General features: G+C 38.4%; 1 protein-coding gene across 14 annotated transcripts in view; it reads left to right on the top strand.

The window, feature by feature from the left end:
• NCOA1 (nuclear receptor coactivator 1) overlaps positions 1–14,874 on the top strand; it is a 260,566-nt gene that overhangs the window by 232,082 nt on the left and 13,610 nt on the right. For all 14 annotated transcript variants that reach the window (XM_067007989.1, XM_067007981.1, XM_067007992.1 and 11 more), the window contains 2 exons: positions 1,101–1,503; positions 11,107–11,281. In XM_067007989.1, coding sequence (XP_066864090.1) covers positions 1,101–1,503; positions 11,107–11,281 — 578 coding nt within the window. The remainder of the gene's footprint in view (positions 1–1,100; positions 1,504–11,106; positions 11,282–14,874) is intronic.

Raw genomic sequence — 14,874 nt, 5'->3', positions numbered from 1 at the left:
GACTTGGGTTTCACTGTCTTAAAAATCTCAGTGGTTAGCTCTTGCAAGGGTAATTAGGTTATAAGGAAACAAGACCCCACTGTTGGAATTCACATAAAGACGAATTCTATCAAGAAGTCATTATGTCATAGTTTCTTCCAGATTAAACTTCATCTGGTTGGCAATTTTCATTTTTATGGAGCTGTATGCTTTAATCAGCTCCTAAACCTGAATGGACATTTTCTGACAAAGGCTTTGTTGACATGCCATGTTGCTTTGCAAGTTAGACCAGAAAGTGACTTCAACCTAATTTTACCACTTCTTTCATCATTCATAATATTATAGCTATTAAAACAGTTACTCTAATGCCTGGAGCAGTCTTACACTGCAACAATAATATAAGATACCTGGGTTCACTTATTTCTGCTTATTATTTTGTTCGTAATTAATTATTTGCTTCTTAAGTGACCATTTGGCATTGGATCCCGGATTTCTGATTCTTCCTTTTTTAATGGTATTTGTAGGTTTTTCTAATTGTGAAGATAATGCACATTCATTATAGATAATTAGGAAAATACAGAAAATTAAAATCACCTGTTATCACATTTCATTTAAGTAAAGTGGAATAAATGATCTCCAAGAGAAAAGGGAAAACTAAGTTTCACCATACTAGAAACACAGTGAATTTTTTGGAAATGAAAATTTAAAATGTCCCCTAACAACCTAATGCCAGATAAGATAGAAGTCATCAAGCACATTTTATTTCTTTTCTTTATGGTTTTCATGACCTATATTATAATACTAATCAATATATGCTTTCTTAAGACTTATCAGACCTATGTGACTTTAATCTGTAAAATGTACTATTTCCTCTCCTGTACAATATATGCTTTCTTAGACTTATCAGTTCTGTGTGACTTTAATCTAAAGTGTACTATTTTCTCTCCTGTAGCTATTACTTAAGAGGTTTTCTTCCTTTTCTGTTTTAGTTTCCCTTGTACACTGATAATTGCTACATATTCTGTTGCTCCAAGCTACTAGGCTTAATCCTGTAAGCTGTCCAAGATAGGTGGTAATCATAATAATATTAGTAAGTGAGGATTTTTTTCTCTCTTTTTTAGCCACCCCTGAATGCCCAAATGTTGGCACAGCGCCAGCGGGAGCTGTATAGTCAACAGCACCGACAGAGGCAGCTAATACAGCAGCAAAGAGCCATGCTTATGAGGCAGCAAAGCTTTGGGAACAACCTCCCTCCCTCATCTGGACTGCCAGTTCAAATGGGGAACCCCCGTCTTCCTCAGGGTGCTCCGCAGCAATTCCCCTACCCACCAAACTATGGTACAAATCCAGGAACCCCACCTGCTTCTACCAGCCCGTTTTCACAACTGGCAGCAAATCCTGAGGCAACCTTGGCCAACCGCAACAGCATGGTCAACAGAGGCATGACAGGAAACATGGGAGGCCAGTTTGGCACTGGAATCAGTCCTCAGATGCAGCAGAATGTCTTCCAGTACCCAGGATCAGGTATGAGGATTACACCTTTATGTTGCTTTTATAAGTACAGTTGGCCCTCAGCATCCACAGGTTCTGTACCTGTGGATTCAACAACCCCAAATCGAAAATATCCACGCCCCCACAAAAAAAAAAAAATTCCAGAAAGTTCCTAAAAGCAAAACTTGAATTGGCTGCACTCTGGGAACTATTTACATTGTATTTACATAGCATTTACATTGTATTAGGTTTTACAAGTAATCTAGAGATGATTTAGTATATGGGAGGATGTGCATAGGTTCTGTTTCTCCATTTTATATAAGGGACTTAAGCATCCATGGATTTTGGTATCCATGAGGGTCCTGGAACCAATCCCCCATGGATACCAAGGGATGACTATACCACATACAGGCTTAGGTCTCTCTTTTCACATGTGTTTCAGTTCACTGACATTGAGGCAATTTGCTGAAGAAGAAAGATGCTGAGGGAGTTCCCTGGTGGCCTAGTGGTTAGGATTCCAGGCTTTCACTGCCGTGGCCTGGGCAGAACTGAGATCATGCAAGCCACGGGGCGCGGCCAAAAAAAAGAAAAGACGTTGGCATTGGAGTCAGGAGATCCAGGCTCTAGGCTCAGCTCTTGCCACTAAATGGTTGAGTGGTTTGAGGCTTCTCTCTTACATAAAGCTAAGATGATTAAATTAGAAGATCCATAAGGACCTGACATGAAAATTTTTAACATTTTGTCCACAAAGCATATTCTTACTTTCTCTCATGATCACTATAAGAATCTTATGAGAGTCCCTGTCAGACAATGGGTGTGAGTACATTAACTCAAAATTTGCATACAGTTTTTAAATTATCTCGGAAATTTTTTTTTTTCATAGATTACATAAGGATAATCAGTCTTCACAAATTATCTCAGACTTCTCATTGGTGTCACCACCCTTAGCTGCTTAGGTTGTAAGCTATTCCTCTGAAATATCAGGCAGCTTTCTGGTTTTCAAAAGCTTTGTTCTTTTTTTAATCTTTCATTTGCAGTGTCTCTGTCCTATTCCCTTTGTCCTAGGTAATGATATCTTTTTAAAATTTTTCTTCTGTCACTTGGAGATTCTAATAGGTAGTGGCAATAAAACACATTTGATTAATCCACCAGGTTTAATTAAACTTTGATGCAAAATTAATGGCAAATTCCTGGGAAAATAATTGAAATGAATCCCTTCATTTTATAAATGAAAGAAAAAGTAAATTTTAAGCCTGCTTAAAAATGAATTTCAATGAGAAAGCTGCTGTTTGACCTGAATAAAATGTTGAAGTTATATAGAGATTTTTTTACATGGCAGTATGCTTATCAACTTTGACAGCCAAATCAATTTACACTTTTCATTCTGGTGGCAACAAGTGCTGAAATCCTTTGACTATTAAATTAAGTATCTAGGGAGACATGTGTCAGAGAGTACCAGAATTCTCTAAGACGTTTTAATCAAAATTATACCACATCAGTTTCTTTGTCCTCAAGACAATGAAGTCATCTTTGGCTGGTTTATATCACTTACACTGTATGTGTGGGCAAGAAAAGTATTATAAATCCATATTTTAATTGTAAGATTGTCTGAACAGGAGTGGCCTTCAAAAGAGTTGTATTTTCATGTGCCTCGTGATTTGTGTATGCAAAGAATTTGACGAGGTTCCTTCAGTGTATTCCAGCTTACAGAAGTACTTCCTCCAACATAAGAAGACTTATATATATAGTTGTTTCCCCATTGCTCTTCTAAAATGGCAACTTAGCCAAAACAGCAAATAGATTCTTAGTAGCATCTATGATACTGATTGCAGAGCCTTAAACAAAAGATTTATGTCATTCATTGGGGAAAAAAATAACCACAAATAAGCCAAACATTAATAAATTCCCCAATAAATTCTCTTATTTAAAAAAAATAAGATTAAAACGGTACATCTCAAAAAACTAAAAATACAACTACCACGTGACCCAGCAGTTCTACTACTGGGTATATATCTGAAAAAAACGAAAACACTAATTTGAAAAGATACATGCACCCCAGTGTTCATAGCAGCATTATTTACAATAGCCAAGATATAGAAGCAACCGAAGTGTCCATTAACAGATGAATGGGTAAAGAAGCTGTGGTATATATATACAATGGATACTACTCAGCCATAAAATAAATGATGATATTTTGCCATTTGTAACAACATGGATGGACTTGGAAGATATTTTGCTAAGAGGGAACAAACTGATGGTTACCACTGGGGAGAGGGAAGTGGGGAGGGGCAAGTTAGGGGTAAGGGATTAAGAGGCACAAACTACTATGTATAAAATAAATACACTACAAGGATATCTTGTGCAATACAGGGAATTTAGCCAGTATTTTATAATGGTTATAAATGGAATACAGCCTTTAAAAATTGTGAATCCTGTGTTGTACACCTGAAACTTATATAGTATTGTACATCAACTATACTTCAATTAAAAATTATTTAACTAATTTTAAAAAATAACAACAACAGTACTTCTGTCAATTTTCAGTCATGCTTTTTAATGCTTCATCTCTGGAAAGCCAAGAAAGGATGACTTCTATCTGCTCCTGTTTCTTGACTAAGCCTCCTGGAAAGTCAGTACTCCAAAACCCCATTTCCTACGAAGTTGACAAGATTCCTTCAGGGTTGTGGGTCTAGTCTTTGATCTCTTGCAAGTCATATAGAACACAGTGATCGAGATATTATGTGGGTAGAGCTTCCTTTTTCTCCAGACAGTACAACCAGATGTGTTACTACCCATTGTAAGTGGTACTCGGATTTTTCTTCCAGTCCAACTTTTGATTGACAAAAAGTGCTTTTCACAAAATAAGATTTTTATAAAGTGAGTATCTGTACTACAAACAAACCCCAGATGCTAGGTACAGTGGAGAGAGTAGTAGTTTTATCCAGTTGCAGTTTGAAATGAAATGGCAGAGCTTTCAGGTCTTCCATGAAAAAACAAAAGCACAGGGGGAAAATTGTTTGTTTTTCTGGAGAGCATAAGAACATTGAAAGGTTCAGTAGTTTAAGTTTATTCCATTGCTCTAAGTTATAAACTTGCACTGTCATGATCAGCAACCTGGTAGAAAGCTGCAAGACCAGGTTTTGTGTTGGTACAAATTCAAGTTCTGAAGAAATTCCAACCTTTTCAAATCAAGCCTTCTCCAAGAAACAAAAAAAACAAAAAGCACCACATGTTTTTATAAATAAAGTTTTATTGGAACACATCCATGCTCATTAGTTTACATACAGTATATAGCTGGCTTCACACAATAGAGTTAAGTAGTTCTTACAGAAATGTTATGACCTGCAGAACTGAAAATATTTACTATCTGGCCCTTTGCAGAAAAAGTTGGCTGATCCCTGTGTTAATTAATGATAGTAAAACCAAAGGATGAATAAAGTAGCTTTGCTTTAGTCCTTTGCCTTGGCATCTTTCAACTTAAAATAGACCCAAAGTAAACGAAGGAACATGTAGGTCATAATAATGACAGCGTATGCTTTCTTTTATTTCTGAAAACAGAAAATTATTGTAGACTATCATGCCATGATGATGAGTGCACAAGAACAGAATTAGACATTTAAAATTTATTTTATACTATGGTAATATTCAAACAAAATATGAGAGAAATTTAAAGAAAATTTTTGTACCTATTTCATGAATTCCTTGGAGCCAATCCAGAGCTCCCTCTTCTGTGAACTACAGTAAACATGCTACTCCACTCACTCCTCCTGAGTGATATCATCTACTCCTGTGGCTTCAATGACTTCTTCATGCTTATGACTTTCTTCTCTATATCTAAACCAGATTTCTCAGCTCATGTGAGAAACATACCTGAATTTTCTACCAGCACCCAAACTTGTCCAGAGCTAGGCTCATCGACTCCATTTCCCCTTCCCTCCATGCCTCAATGTGCCAGTTTAACAAACCTGTCAAGTTCCAAGAAAGAACACATACCTTGCTCTCTTTTACTTCTAGGCTTTTGTGTTTTCTGTATCCTTTGTCTAAAATGTCCTTCCCTCATCTGTCTCATTCCTGTTCCTCCCTCCCCTCAGAGATATCTCCTCTGGGAAGCCCTCCCTGACACTCCCAATCATAAGTACTCACCACTCTGTCTTTTTTTTTTCTTAAAGTATGATGGGTTTTTTAAAAAATTTTATTTATTTATTGGCTGTGTTGGGTCTTCGTTGCTGCACACGGGCTTTCTCTAGTTGCAGCAAGCAGGGCCTACTCTTTGTTGTGGTGCGTGGGCTTCTCATTGCAGTGGCTGCTCTTGTTGCGGAGCATGGGCTCTAGGCATGCAGGCTTCAGTAGTTGTGGCCCACGGCTTAGTTGCTCCGCAACATGTGGGATCTTCCCAGACCAGGGATCGGACCCATGTCCCCTGCATTGGCAGGCGGATTCTTAACCACTGTGCCACCAGGGAAGCCCGGAGTTGCATCCTTTTTACAATACAAGTCAGTAAACTGTTTTCCTGAGTTCTGTGAGCTGTTCTAACAAATTATCGAACCCGAGGAGGGGGTGATGGGAACCCCCGATTTGTAGCCAAGTGGGACAGAGGTTGCAGGTAACCACCAGGGAAGCCCCACCCTCTCTTAGAGCCACTTGTTCATCAGCTGCCTTTCTTTTAAAACAGCAAGTTCCTTGAGAGAGCCAAGTGTGACCTTTTAAATCTTTGTTTCTCAAGTGCTTAGCACAGTGGTCTGGTGGGGAGAGTAGATGCTCAATGAATCTTTTAATGGAAAAATGAATTCTAGTTGCTGCTGCCAGGTGGCTGTGGTGAAATTTATGGTCCAGTGGGGAGACTTAACATAATCAAAGATAGAACTGTAGAATTTTTAAACTAGAAGGAAAAAGACTGTCTGGTCCAAGGAATCCAAGGTCCAGTGCAATGGCAGAACTGGGGCCAGAACTCTACCCCTCCAAATTCATTATTCACACACTGGTTCTTTCTACTAAAACTAGGTCATCTGATAAGGAAAACATGGGCAGTTGGACTGTGAAATGAGGCGAGAAAAAAAATTGTCAAAAAGCATTCTGGGACTTCCCTGGTGGCACAGTGGATAGGAGTCCACCTGCCAATGCAGGGGACGTAGGTTCGATCCCTGGTCCCGGAAGATCCCACATGCTGCGGAGCAACTAAACCCGTGCGCCACAACTACTGAGCCTGCGCTCTAGAGCCCACAAGCCACAACTACTGAGCCCATGAGCCACAACTACTGAGCCTGCATGCTACAACTACTGAAGCCCACGCACCTAGAGCCTGTGCTCCACAACAGGAAAAGCCACTGCAATGAGAAGCCCACACACCGCAACGAAGAGTAGCCTCCGCTTGCCACAACTAGAGAAAGCCCACGTGCAGCAACAAAGACCCAATGCAGCCAAAAATAAATAAATTATTCATGCTTATGTACTTGAAGTCTTATTTATTAACTTTGACCCCACAGAATAATAGCCAGAATGTGATAAGTATCTTCCCCCCCTCACATATATATTTTTCCTGAAAGAAATTATTTTATCATAAATAAGAGTAAAAATGCATTAGGAACAGATAAGTATTTTTTAAAGATCATAACCAAAATAGTTAAAAGTTAAAATGTAGAATTAATGCAAAGACAGCCAATATAAAAATGAAGATGATGGGAGGGAACCCACCCTCTAGAGTCATAAATGAAAAAAATAATTTCTCCATATATTCGAAGTCAAAATTATTTACCAGAGATTAAATTACATATGGAGGAAGCAGCAAGGAGAAAAATATGTAGCTCTTTTTTTTTAACATAAATTTATTTTATTTTTGGCTGTGCTGGGTCTTCAGTTGCCACATGCCAGCTTTCTCTAGTTGCACCTAGCGGGGGCTACTCTTCATTGTGGTGCACCGGCTTCTCATTGTGGTGGCTTCTCTTGTTGCGGAGCACAGGCTCTAAGCACATGGGCTTCAGTAGTTGCAGCACTCAGGCTCAGTAGGCTCAGTAGTTGTGGCTTGTGGGCCCTAGAGCACAGGCTCAGTAGTTGTAGCTCACAGGCTTAGTTGCTCTGCGGCATGTGGGATCTTCCCGGACCAGGACTCGAACCTGTGTCCCCTGCATTGGCAGGCAGATTCTTAACTGCTGCGCCACCAGGGAAGTCACTGTAGCTTTATTTATATAAATTTTACCAAGAAAACAAGTAGCTAAACATTTAGTGAACGAAAAAAATATAGAAAGTCTGCAGTTGGCTCAACTTTCACAGAAAATTTAAAATATTTTTAAAACTGTAGCCTATAAAAAATAAAAGTGAACACTTTAACTACATATCTGGCTAGTTTAACCAAACAGAAAAAAGAAAAGTCATTGTATTAATAATAACAGAACACAAAATATACAGGAATCTACAATTATGTTTACAAGGAGACATTAAAGGCATAGAGACATACTTATGATATAATGATAAGGGAAAGAAGCAAGCCACAAAGTTATGCAATATTTCATAGAAGAAGATTTGAAGGAATTATACTAAATTATGGGTAATCACATTACGATGTTCTTTTTTTCTGTACCTTTATAACTTTCTTTACCTCAACAGTATTTAACTGTGAAATGTATTTTGTCAGGAAAAAAATAAGAAATACAAAGTGCTAGCATAACAGAAAACATAAAAAGAAGCCCATTTTTACTCTTTTAAATTTTTATGGACTTCCACTTTTGGTCAGGATGGAATAACAGGGATGAGATTTATTCTTCCATCTGAAACAAACAAAAAATTGAACAATAGTTGTAGAAATTGTCCAGACTGTGATGCAGGAAGGGGGAATCCAGCAGGAGTGAGTGGTTTCCTATAGTTGAGGCAATGGCACTTAGAGTCTGAGAAACCCAAGGCAGGTAGAGGTTTTAGGGCACAGAACCAGAGAGAAGAGAACCACACAGAGAGAGAACCATGGGGATGTATAGAGGGTCCTGCTCAAGTCTTCAGTTGAGAACTGATCAGTGTGTGTGTGTACACAAGCCAAGGCCGGGGAAAACCACCTGAAAAGAACTGAGGGAATATCTTCAGAGTTTACACAGGGCCAGTTCCTCTTCTCACCAGCCAGAATAGAAAACCTCAAAATTCACGGTGTCAAGTAGAATACTCAGAAATGTTTGTTCCTAAGTAGCAGGGCAAAATAAACACCAGGCTAAACCCTGCTCTTGTCTCTTTAGGCACAAGACCCAAAAGAATTAAAACTGTTACCATGTAACCTATCCACGACCCAGACAAAGGTTGAAAATTTAAATTTAAAGGAATTTTTAAAATCTAGCACTAACAAGGTAAAATTCACAAGCCCTGGAATCTGAATTTTTTTAAATTACCAGACATGCAAAGATAAAGGAAAATAAAACCAATAACAAGAAGAAAAATCAGTCATCAAAATAAACCCAGAAATTTCACAGGTGTTAGAATTAAAACAGTTATAAATTATACATTTATTCTATATCTTCAAGAAGCTAGAGGAAAGCTTGAACGTGTTAACTAAAAGTATGAAAGATATAAATAAAACCAAAATGAAACTTCTGGAGATAAAAACTACAGTGTCTGAGATGAAAAATACACTGGATAGGATAAGCAGCAGATTAGACATTATAAAAGAAAAAGTTAGTGAACTTGAAGATAAAACAATGGAAACTATACAAAGTGAAATCAGAGAGAAGACTGAAAAGGCAGTAATTTACTCCAAATTGATCTTATAATTACACAATCCGTATCTAAATATCAATATGCTTTTGGGAGAAATTGGCAAGCTTCTCCCACAATTTATATGGAAATGCGAAGGACCTAGAGTAGCCAAGACAATTTTGCAAATTAAGAATAAAGTTGGAGGACTTCCCTATGGTGCAGTGGTTAAGAATCCGCCTGCCAATGCAGGGGACACGGGTTTGATACCTGGTCCGGGAAGATCCCACATGCCACAGAGCAGCTAAGCCTGTGCACCACAACTACTGAACCTGCGTTCTAGAGCCTGCGAGCCACAACTACTGAAGCCCATGCACCTAGAGCCCATGCTCTGCAACAAGAGAAGCGACCACAATGAGAAGCCCACGCACCACAACAAAGAGTAGTCCCCACTCACCACAACTAGAGAAAGCCTGAGCACAGCTACAAAGACCCAACACAGCCAAAAATAAAAATAAATAAATAAATTCATTTTTTTAAAAAAAAGAATAAAGTTGGTTGACTACCAGTTTCAAAAATTATCATAAAGGTACAGCAATTAAGACAGTATAGTATTAGTACAAGTATAGACATACATATCACTGCAACAGAATAAAAAGTCCAGATATAAACCCTTACTTTTATGGTCAGTTGATTTTCAACACAGTTATATCAATGGTTACTAATAAGCACTATCCTGAATAAAAAGGAACAAACTACTGATAAATGCTGCCTCAGCATAATGTTTCACTCAACATTATGCTGAAGGACACCAGACACAAAAGACCTCACATGATTACATTTATATGAAGTTTCCAATAAAAGGCAAATCTGTAGGGACAGAAAGCAGATCAATGGTTGCCTGAAGCTAGAGGTGGGAGTGGGAATTGACTGCAAACACAAGGGAATTTGAGATATGATGAAAATGTCTAAACTGGATTGTGGTGCTGGTTGCACAACTCTATAAATTTGCTAAAAATCATTGACTTGTGCAGTTCAGTGGGTGAATTTGATGCTATATAGATTACATATCAGTAAAGCTTTTAAAAAAAGGCAGGGAAGGGAAGCAGTGCCCATAAAGACAACTGAGGAGGAGCAGCTGACAATACTTTCTCACTTTTCATTTCATGCGTGGGTTTTTCTTACCTTTTTCCCTCTTCAGCTTATTTTTTTAAGCTTTTTAAAATTATTTTTATTGATGCATACTTGACATTATATTAGTTTCAGGTGTATAACATGATTTGATATTTTGTATATATTATAAAATTATCACCACAGTAAGTCCAATTACCATCTACTACTGTACATAGTTACTTTTTTTTTTTTCTCATGATGAGAACTTTCAAGATCCACTCTCCTAGCTACTTTCAAATATGCAGTACGGTATTATTAACTATAGTCACTGTGCTATACATTACATCCCAGTGACTTATTTTCTTCTTCCCGTTCTACTGAGATATAAATGACATACAGCACTGTATGAGTTTAAGGTATACAGCATAATGATTTGACTTACTTCATACATCATGAAATGTTTATCACAAATTTAGTGAACATCTGTCATCGCGTATCCTTTTCAGCTTATTTTTATTACACAAGTAATCTGTCATGTGTGCTCATATTTGTTTTTTACACTTAAAAATTCATGTAGTCAGAAAAGAACAGAAAAGAAAATCATACATAATCGTGGTACCCAAATCAGTATCTTAGTGAATGGAAACATTCTTCCAAATCTCTTTTATATGTTTATTTATCTGTCTGTTTATACTGAAATTTCCTGTTTTGTCTTTAAGGAACTGAAATTTTTCCTACTCTGTTGAATAGGCTGTTTCTAACTATACTATGACAGATCCTTCTGGGTTTATTTTTTTCTTTTATGGGGTTAATAAATATTTAGTGTATTCACGTAAATTAATTTGTGTCGATTTGTAGGAATGGTTCCCCAAGGTGAGGCCAACTTTTCTCCATCTCTAAGCCCTGGGAGCTCCATGGTGCCGATGCCAATCCCTCCTCCTCAGAGCTCTCTGCTCCAGCAGACTCCGCCCACTTCTGGCTACCAGTCACCAGACATGAAGGCCTGGCAGCAAGGAGCAATGGGAAACAACAAGTAAGGGGGCATTTTAATATATGAGCATCCCTGATACTCTGCAGCACGTAAGAACAAATATGCCTTCACAGTCCAAATAGAAGATTAGTAGCTACTATCCATTTGCAAATTCAAGGAACTGAATTTTATATTATCAGCAAATAGCGATTTTTAAGTCCTTTAAGTTTCAAGTCAATTTTAAGGCAAATTTGTGTGTTTACAGTACAGAAAAGTAGTATAGTGGCCCCCAACCTTTTCATCCCACTCCCAGCACACCTGAAGAATATGATCGACTCCTATGAGTAACAGAGCTTCGCTGGGACAGATACAGGAATGAGTACTTTTAAAAAAATCATTCTTTATAAAAACACTTAAAAATCTTAAAAATCTAAAGCAAGAATGGCAAAATGTTAGAATTCAACAGAGCTGAGTAGTGGGCACACGGTTTCACTCTTCTCAGTATGTTTGAAGGATTTCATAGCAACAGCAAAGGTTTTTAAGTCTTCTAAGGTCATTCTACCTTATCTAGCTTTTTGAATCTCTAGATTTTCAGTGGCCTTATTTTACCCATTTTACTGAGAATTATCATACTAAAGTCATTTTTCCCCCCAAATCGTGGCTGCTGAACTTTTCACACATCACTTGAGTTTTATAAAGGTTTTAATTTGGTTGTGTCTTGGTTCTAATGACAGGGAAGCTGTTTGATCTGACAACATAATAAGTAAGGTAGTTAAAGTTGAAAACTTAAGACCATATTCTCTTAAAGTTCATTGAAAGGTAAGAGAGGAAATCTTCCTGTTAGAGAACTGTGTAGCTCTCAGTGAGGAGTGATGCAAACTAGGTAGAAATGGAACAGTCTATGTGATGTGCAAGAACTTAGTCTTCTACTGTGTTCTAATCCCAGCTTCCTAAACTCACTTTAGATTCCATGGTCCATCTTTATAATTACTCCCTTCCAGGCACTCTCAGCACCCTTGCCCACCTCTCCCTCTGTTGCACTGATGCCTAGCAAAATGCTCCCTAATGAAATCCAACTAAACTCTCGCTCCATACCTACACCTAAGCATCTGAATGTGCCTTGAGAAAAAAAACACAGTCATGCTGACAGATCTGCTCCCCTTCACAGTTAAATCCCTTCCTCTCCTTCCATTTCTTATTGAATCTGTCAGGCTTTCATCCGTACCGTTCCACCAAAAGTATTCTTATCAAGGTTCTTAATGTCCTTTACAATGCCAAATGCAATGAGCATTGATAGCACTTGAATATTTGAGCATGTACTCTTTCTTGGAGCTCTGTCTTCAGTTGGTTTCTGGAACAGCTTTCTCTCCTGAGAAAGGTGACTCTCTTCCTAACCCTCAGTCTCCTCTGCTGGGTCTTCCTCATCTCCCTGACCTCCATTTTAGGGCCTCAGAGCTCATTCTACGACCTCTTCCCCATATCTGCTTGCTCCCTTAGTTATATCATTCAGCCTTACTGATATAAATGCCTTGTCCCTATGCTTGTGACTCCTAAATTTAAGTCTCTAGCCCAGACTTCTCCTCTGAACACCATACTGTATATACCACAGCCAAATCGACATCTCTACTTAGAAGTCTAATAGGCATCTCAAACTTAACATGACAAAAACTAAAGTGATATTCTTCCCCAAACCTGCTCGTCTCATACTTTTTTCACATCTCAATAAACAACTCTGTTCTTCCAGTTATTCAGAAGAAAACCTTTTCTCTTTCTCTCACATCCCACATCAAACATCCATCAGCAAATCACATCAGCTTCTTAGCAGCTCTCACTCTTTACTGTCCCACTTGTACACTTTAGTGCAAGCCAGCATCATCCCTTTCCTAGACCACTGCAGTGGCCTCCTGTCTTCCACCCTTGCTCCACTACAGTTTAGTCTCCACCTGGTAGCCAGAGTGATGCTTTTAAAACATGAGGCAATATCAGCCCTTTACTCAAGACACTCCAGCTTATTCAAAATACAATATAGGGCCTCTGATGCCCTACATAATCTTGCTCCAGGATACCTCTCTGACCTCATCTGCTATTCTCATCACTCATTCTGCCGTACTGGCTTCTGTTTATTCCTCTGTTCCTCAGATGTGCCAAGTACATTGCAAACTCAGGGCCTTTGCATTTTTAAATCCCTCTGCTGGAATGTTCTTCTCTCAGTAGCCACATGGATTTCTCTCTCATGCTTCAAGTCTCTTCTTAAAAAATGTCACTTTATTAGACATAGATATTGAATGTCACCATATTAACCTTCCCTGACCATCATTTCTAAACAGCATTTCCCACCTCTTGGTCCCTCCTTTCCCTTCTTTATTTCTCTTTATCATGCTTAACATCTGACATACTGTGTGTTAGCCTATTTAGGGTCTGTCTCCTCTGGCTAGAATATAAGCCTCAGAAGAGCAAGGACTTTTTGTTTACTTGTATATGTCCATCCCTGAGAACAAGTAAGCACTTAATATATATCTGTTGAACTAATGAGTGTAGAGATTCCCTATTCCTACCTAAGTCATTTTATGGATGCAGATTCAAATATGGACTTGAGTTTTTGTTGTACTTCAGCAGTTTCTATGAACTTTTGACTTTCCCAAATCATCTGAGGAAGAAAATAGTTATCACCAACTCTTCAGACATTCACACTTGCTTATTTGGTTCATGTATAAAAGTGTATTAGTCAACACAGGCAGCATATAGTTTGTGATCACTCACTGTCTCTTTTGCACAATGCAAGATACCACAAGGAACTGGGGAAAACAGCCCCTGTTGTCAACTTACCTAGAGTGTAGTTAGTGACAGGAGCAGGTCGGAGAGAAGTAAAACATGAAACAAAGACTCATTAAGCAGAATGATGTAATATAGCTCAGAGACAGTGTAATGTGATTCTTTTTCATTATCTCTTTGGTGGCAAGAGAAATAAAGGGTTAAACAAACTTATTTGTCCAGGAACTGGACAGTGTTTCTGTGTAATTCTAGTCACAAAGGAGAATCCCAGGGCTTATAAGCATTTTAAAGGCAGAGGTCTGTGGTTTAACCCTTTGTTTCTGAGACTTATTTGACCAGGAACTCCTCCTTGCTCGTTAATACCTGTAAAATCTATGGAACCTACTTTAGGCCAAAGTTGTCATCTTTCCCTTTCCCCCCCATGATTTAAGGGCTACCAAATACCTGGTGCTAGCGTAAGGAAACTGTGATAACTGCCATGAGGCCAATCCGGAAAGCAGGTGAGGGAGGGGTCCTTCATGCATTGGGCCTAAGGTGCCAGTGAACCCCACAGTCCATTCCAGGACCTGGAACAGTGATTGATGCTGCAGAAGGGCTTGATCTTCTTCCAATGAGGGCAGAAACTAAAATGGAACTATTGGCAGGAGTAGTTTGAAAGAACTTAGGCTAATATACAGTCCCAAATATAATTTGAAAAGAAATTAAATCCTAAACTTTTTTCACTAAGTATGACATCATTGCAGTCCTTGAAGCTGCTGCATGCATTAACTTACATAGCCCTGCGCCTCCACAGTGGTGATTTATGTATCAGTTGCAAATGAGCACTGTCTAAGACAGAAATGTTCTCATTAGAAAATGGGCAGTAGACTAATGGTTTTTTTCCT

Source organism: Kogia breviceps, chromosome 11 (genome assembly GCF_026419965.1).
Source record: "Kogia breviceps isolate mKogBre1 chromosome 11, mKogBre1 haplotype 1, whole genome shotgun sequence".
In the NCBI taxonomy this organism is placed as follows: Eukaryota; Metazoa; Chordata; class Mammalia; order Artiodactyla; family Physeteridae; genus Kogia; species Kogia breviceps.
Note: the sequence above shows the minus strand (reverse complement) of the source record. Positions and strands in the feature narration are given on the sequence as shown.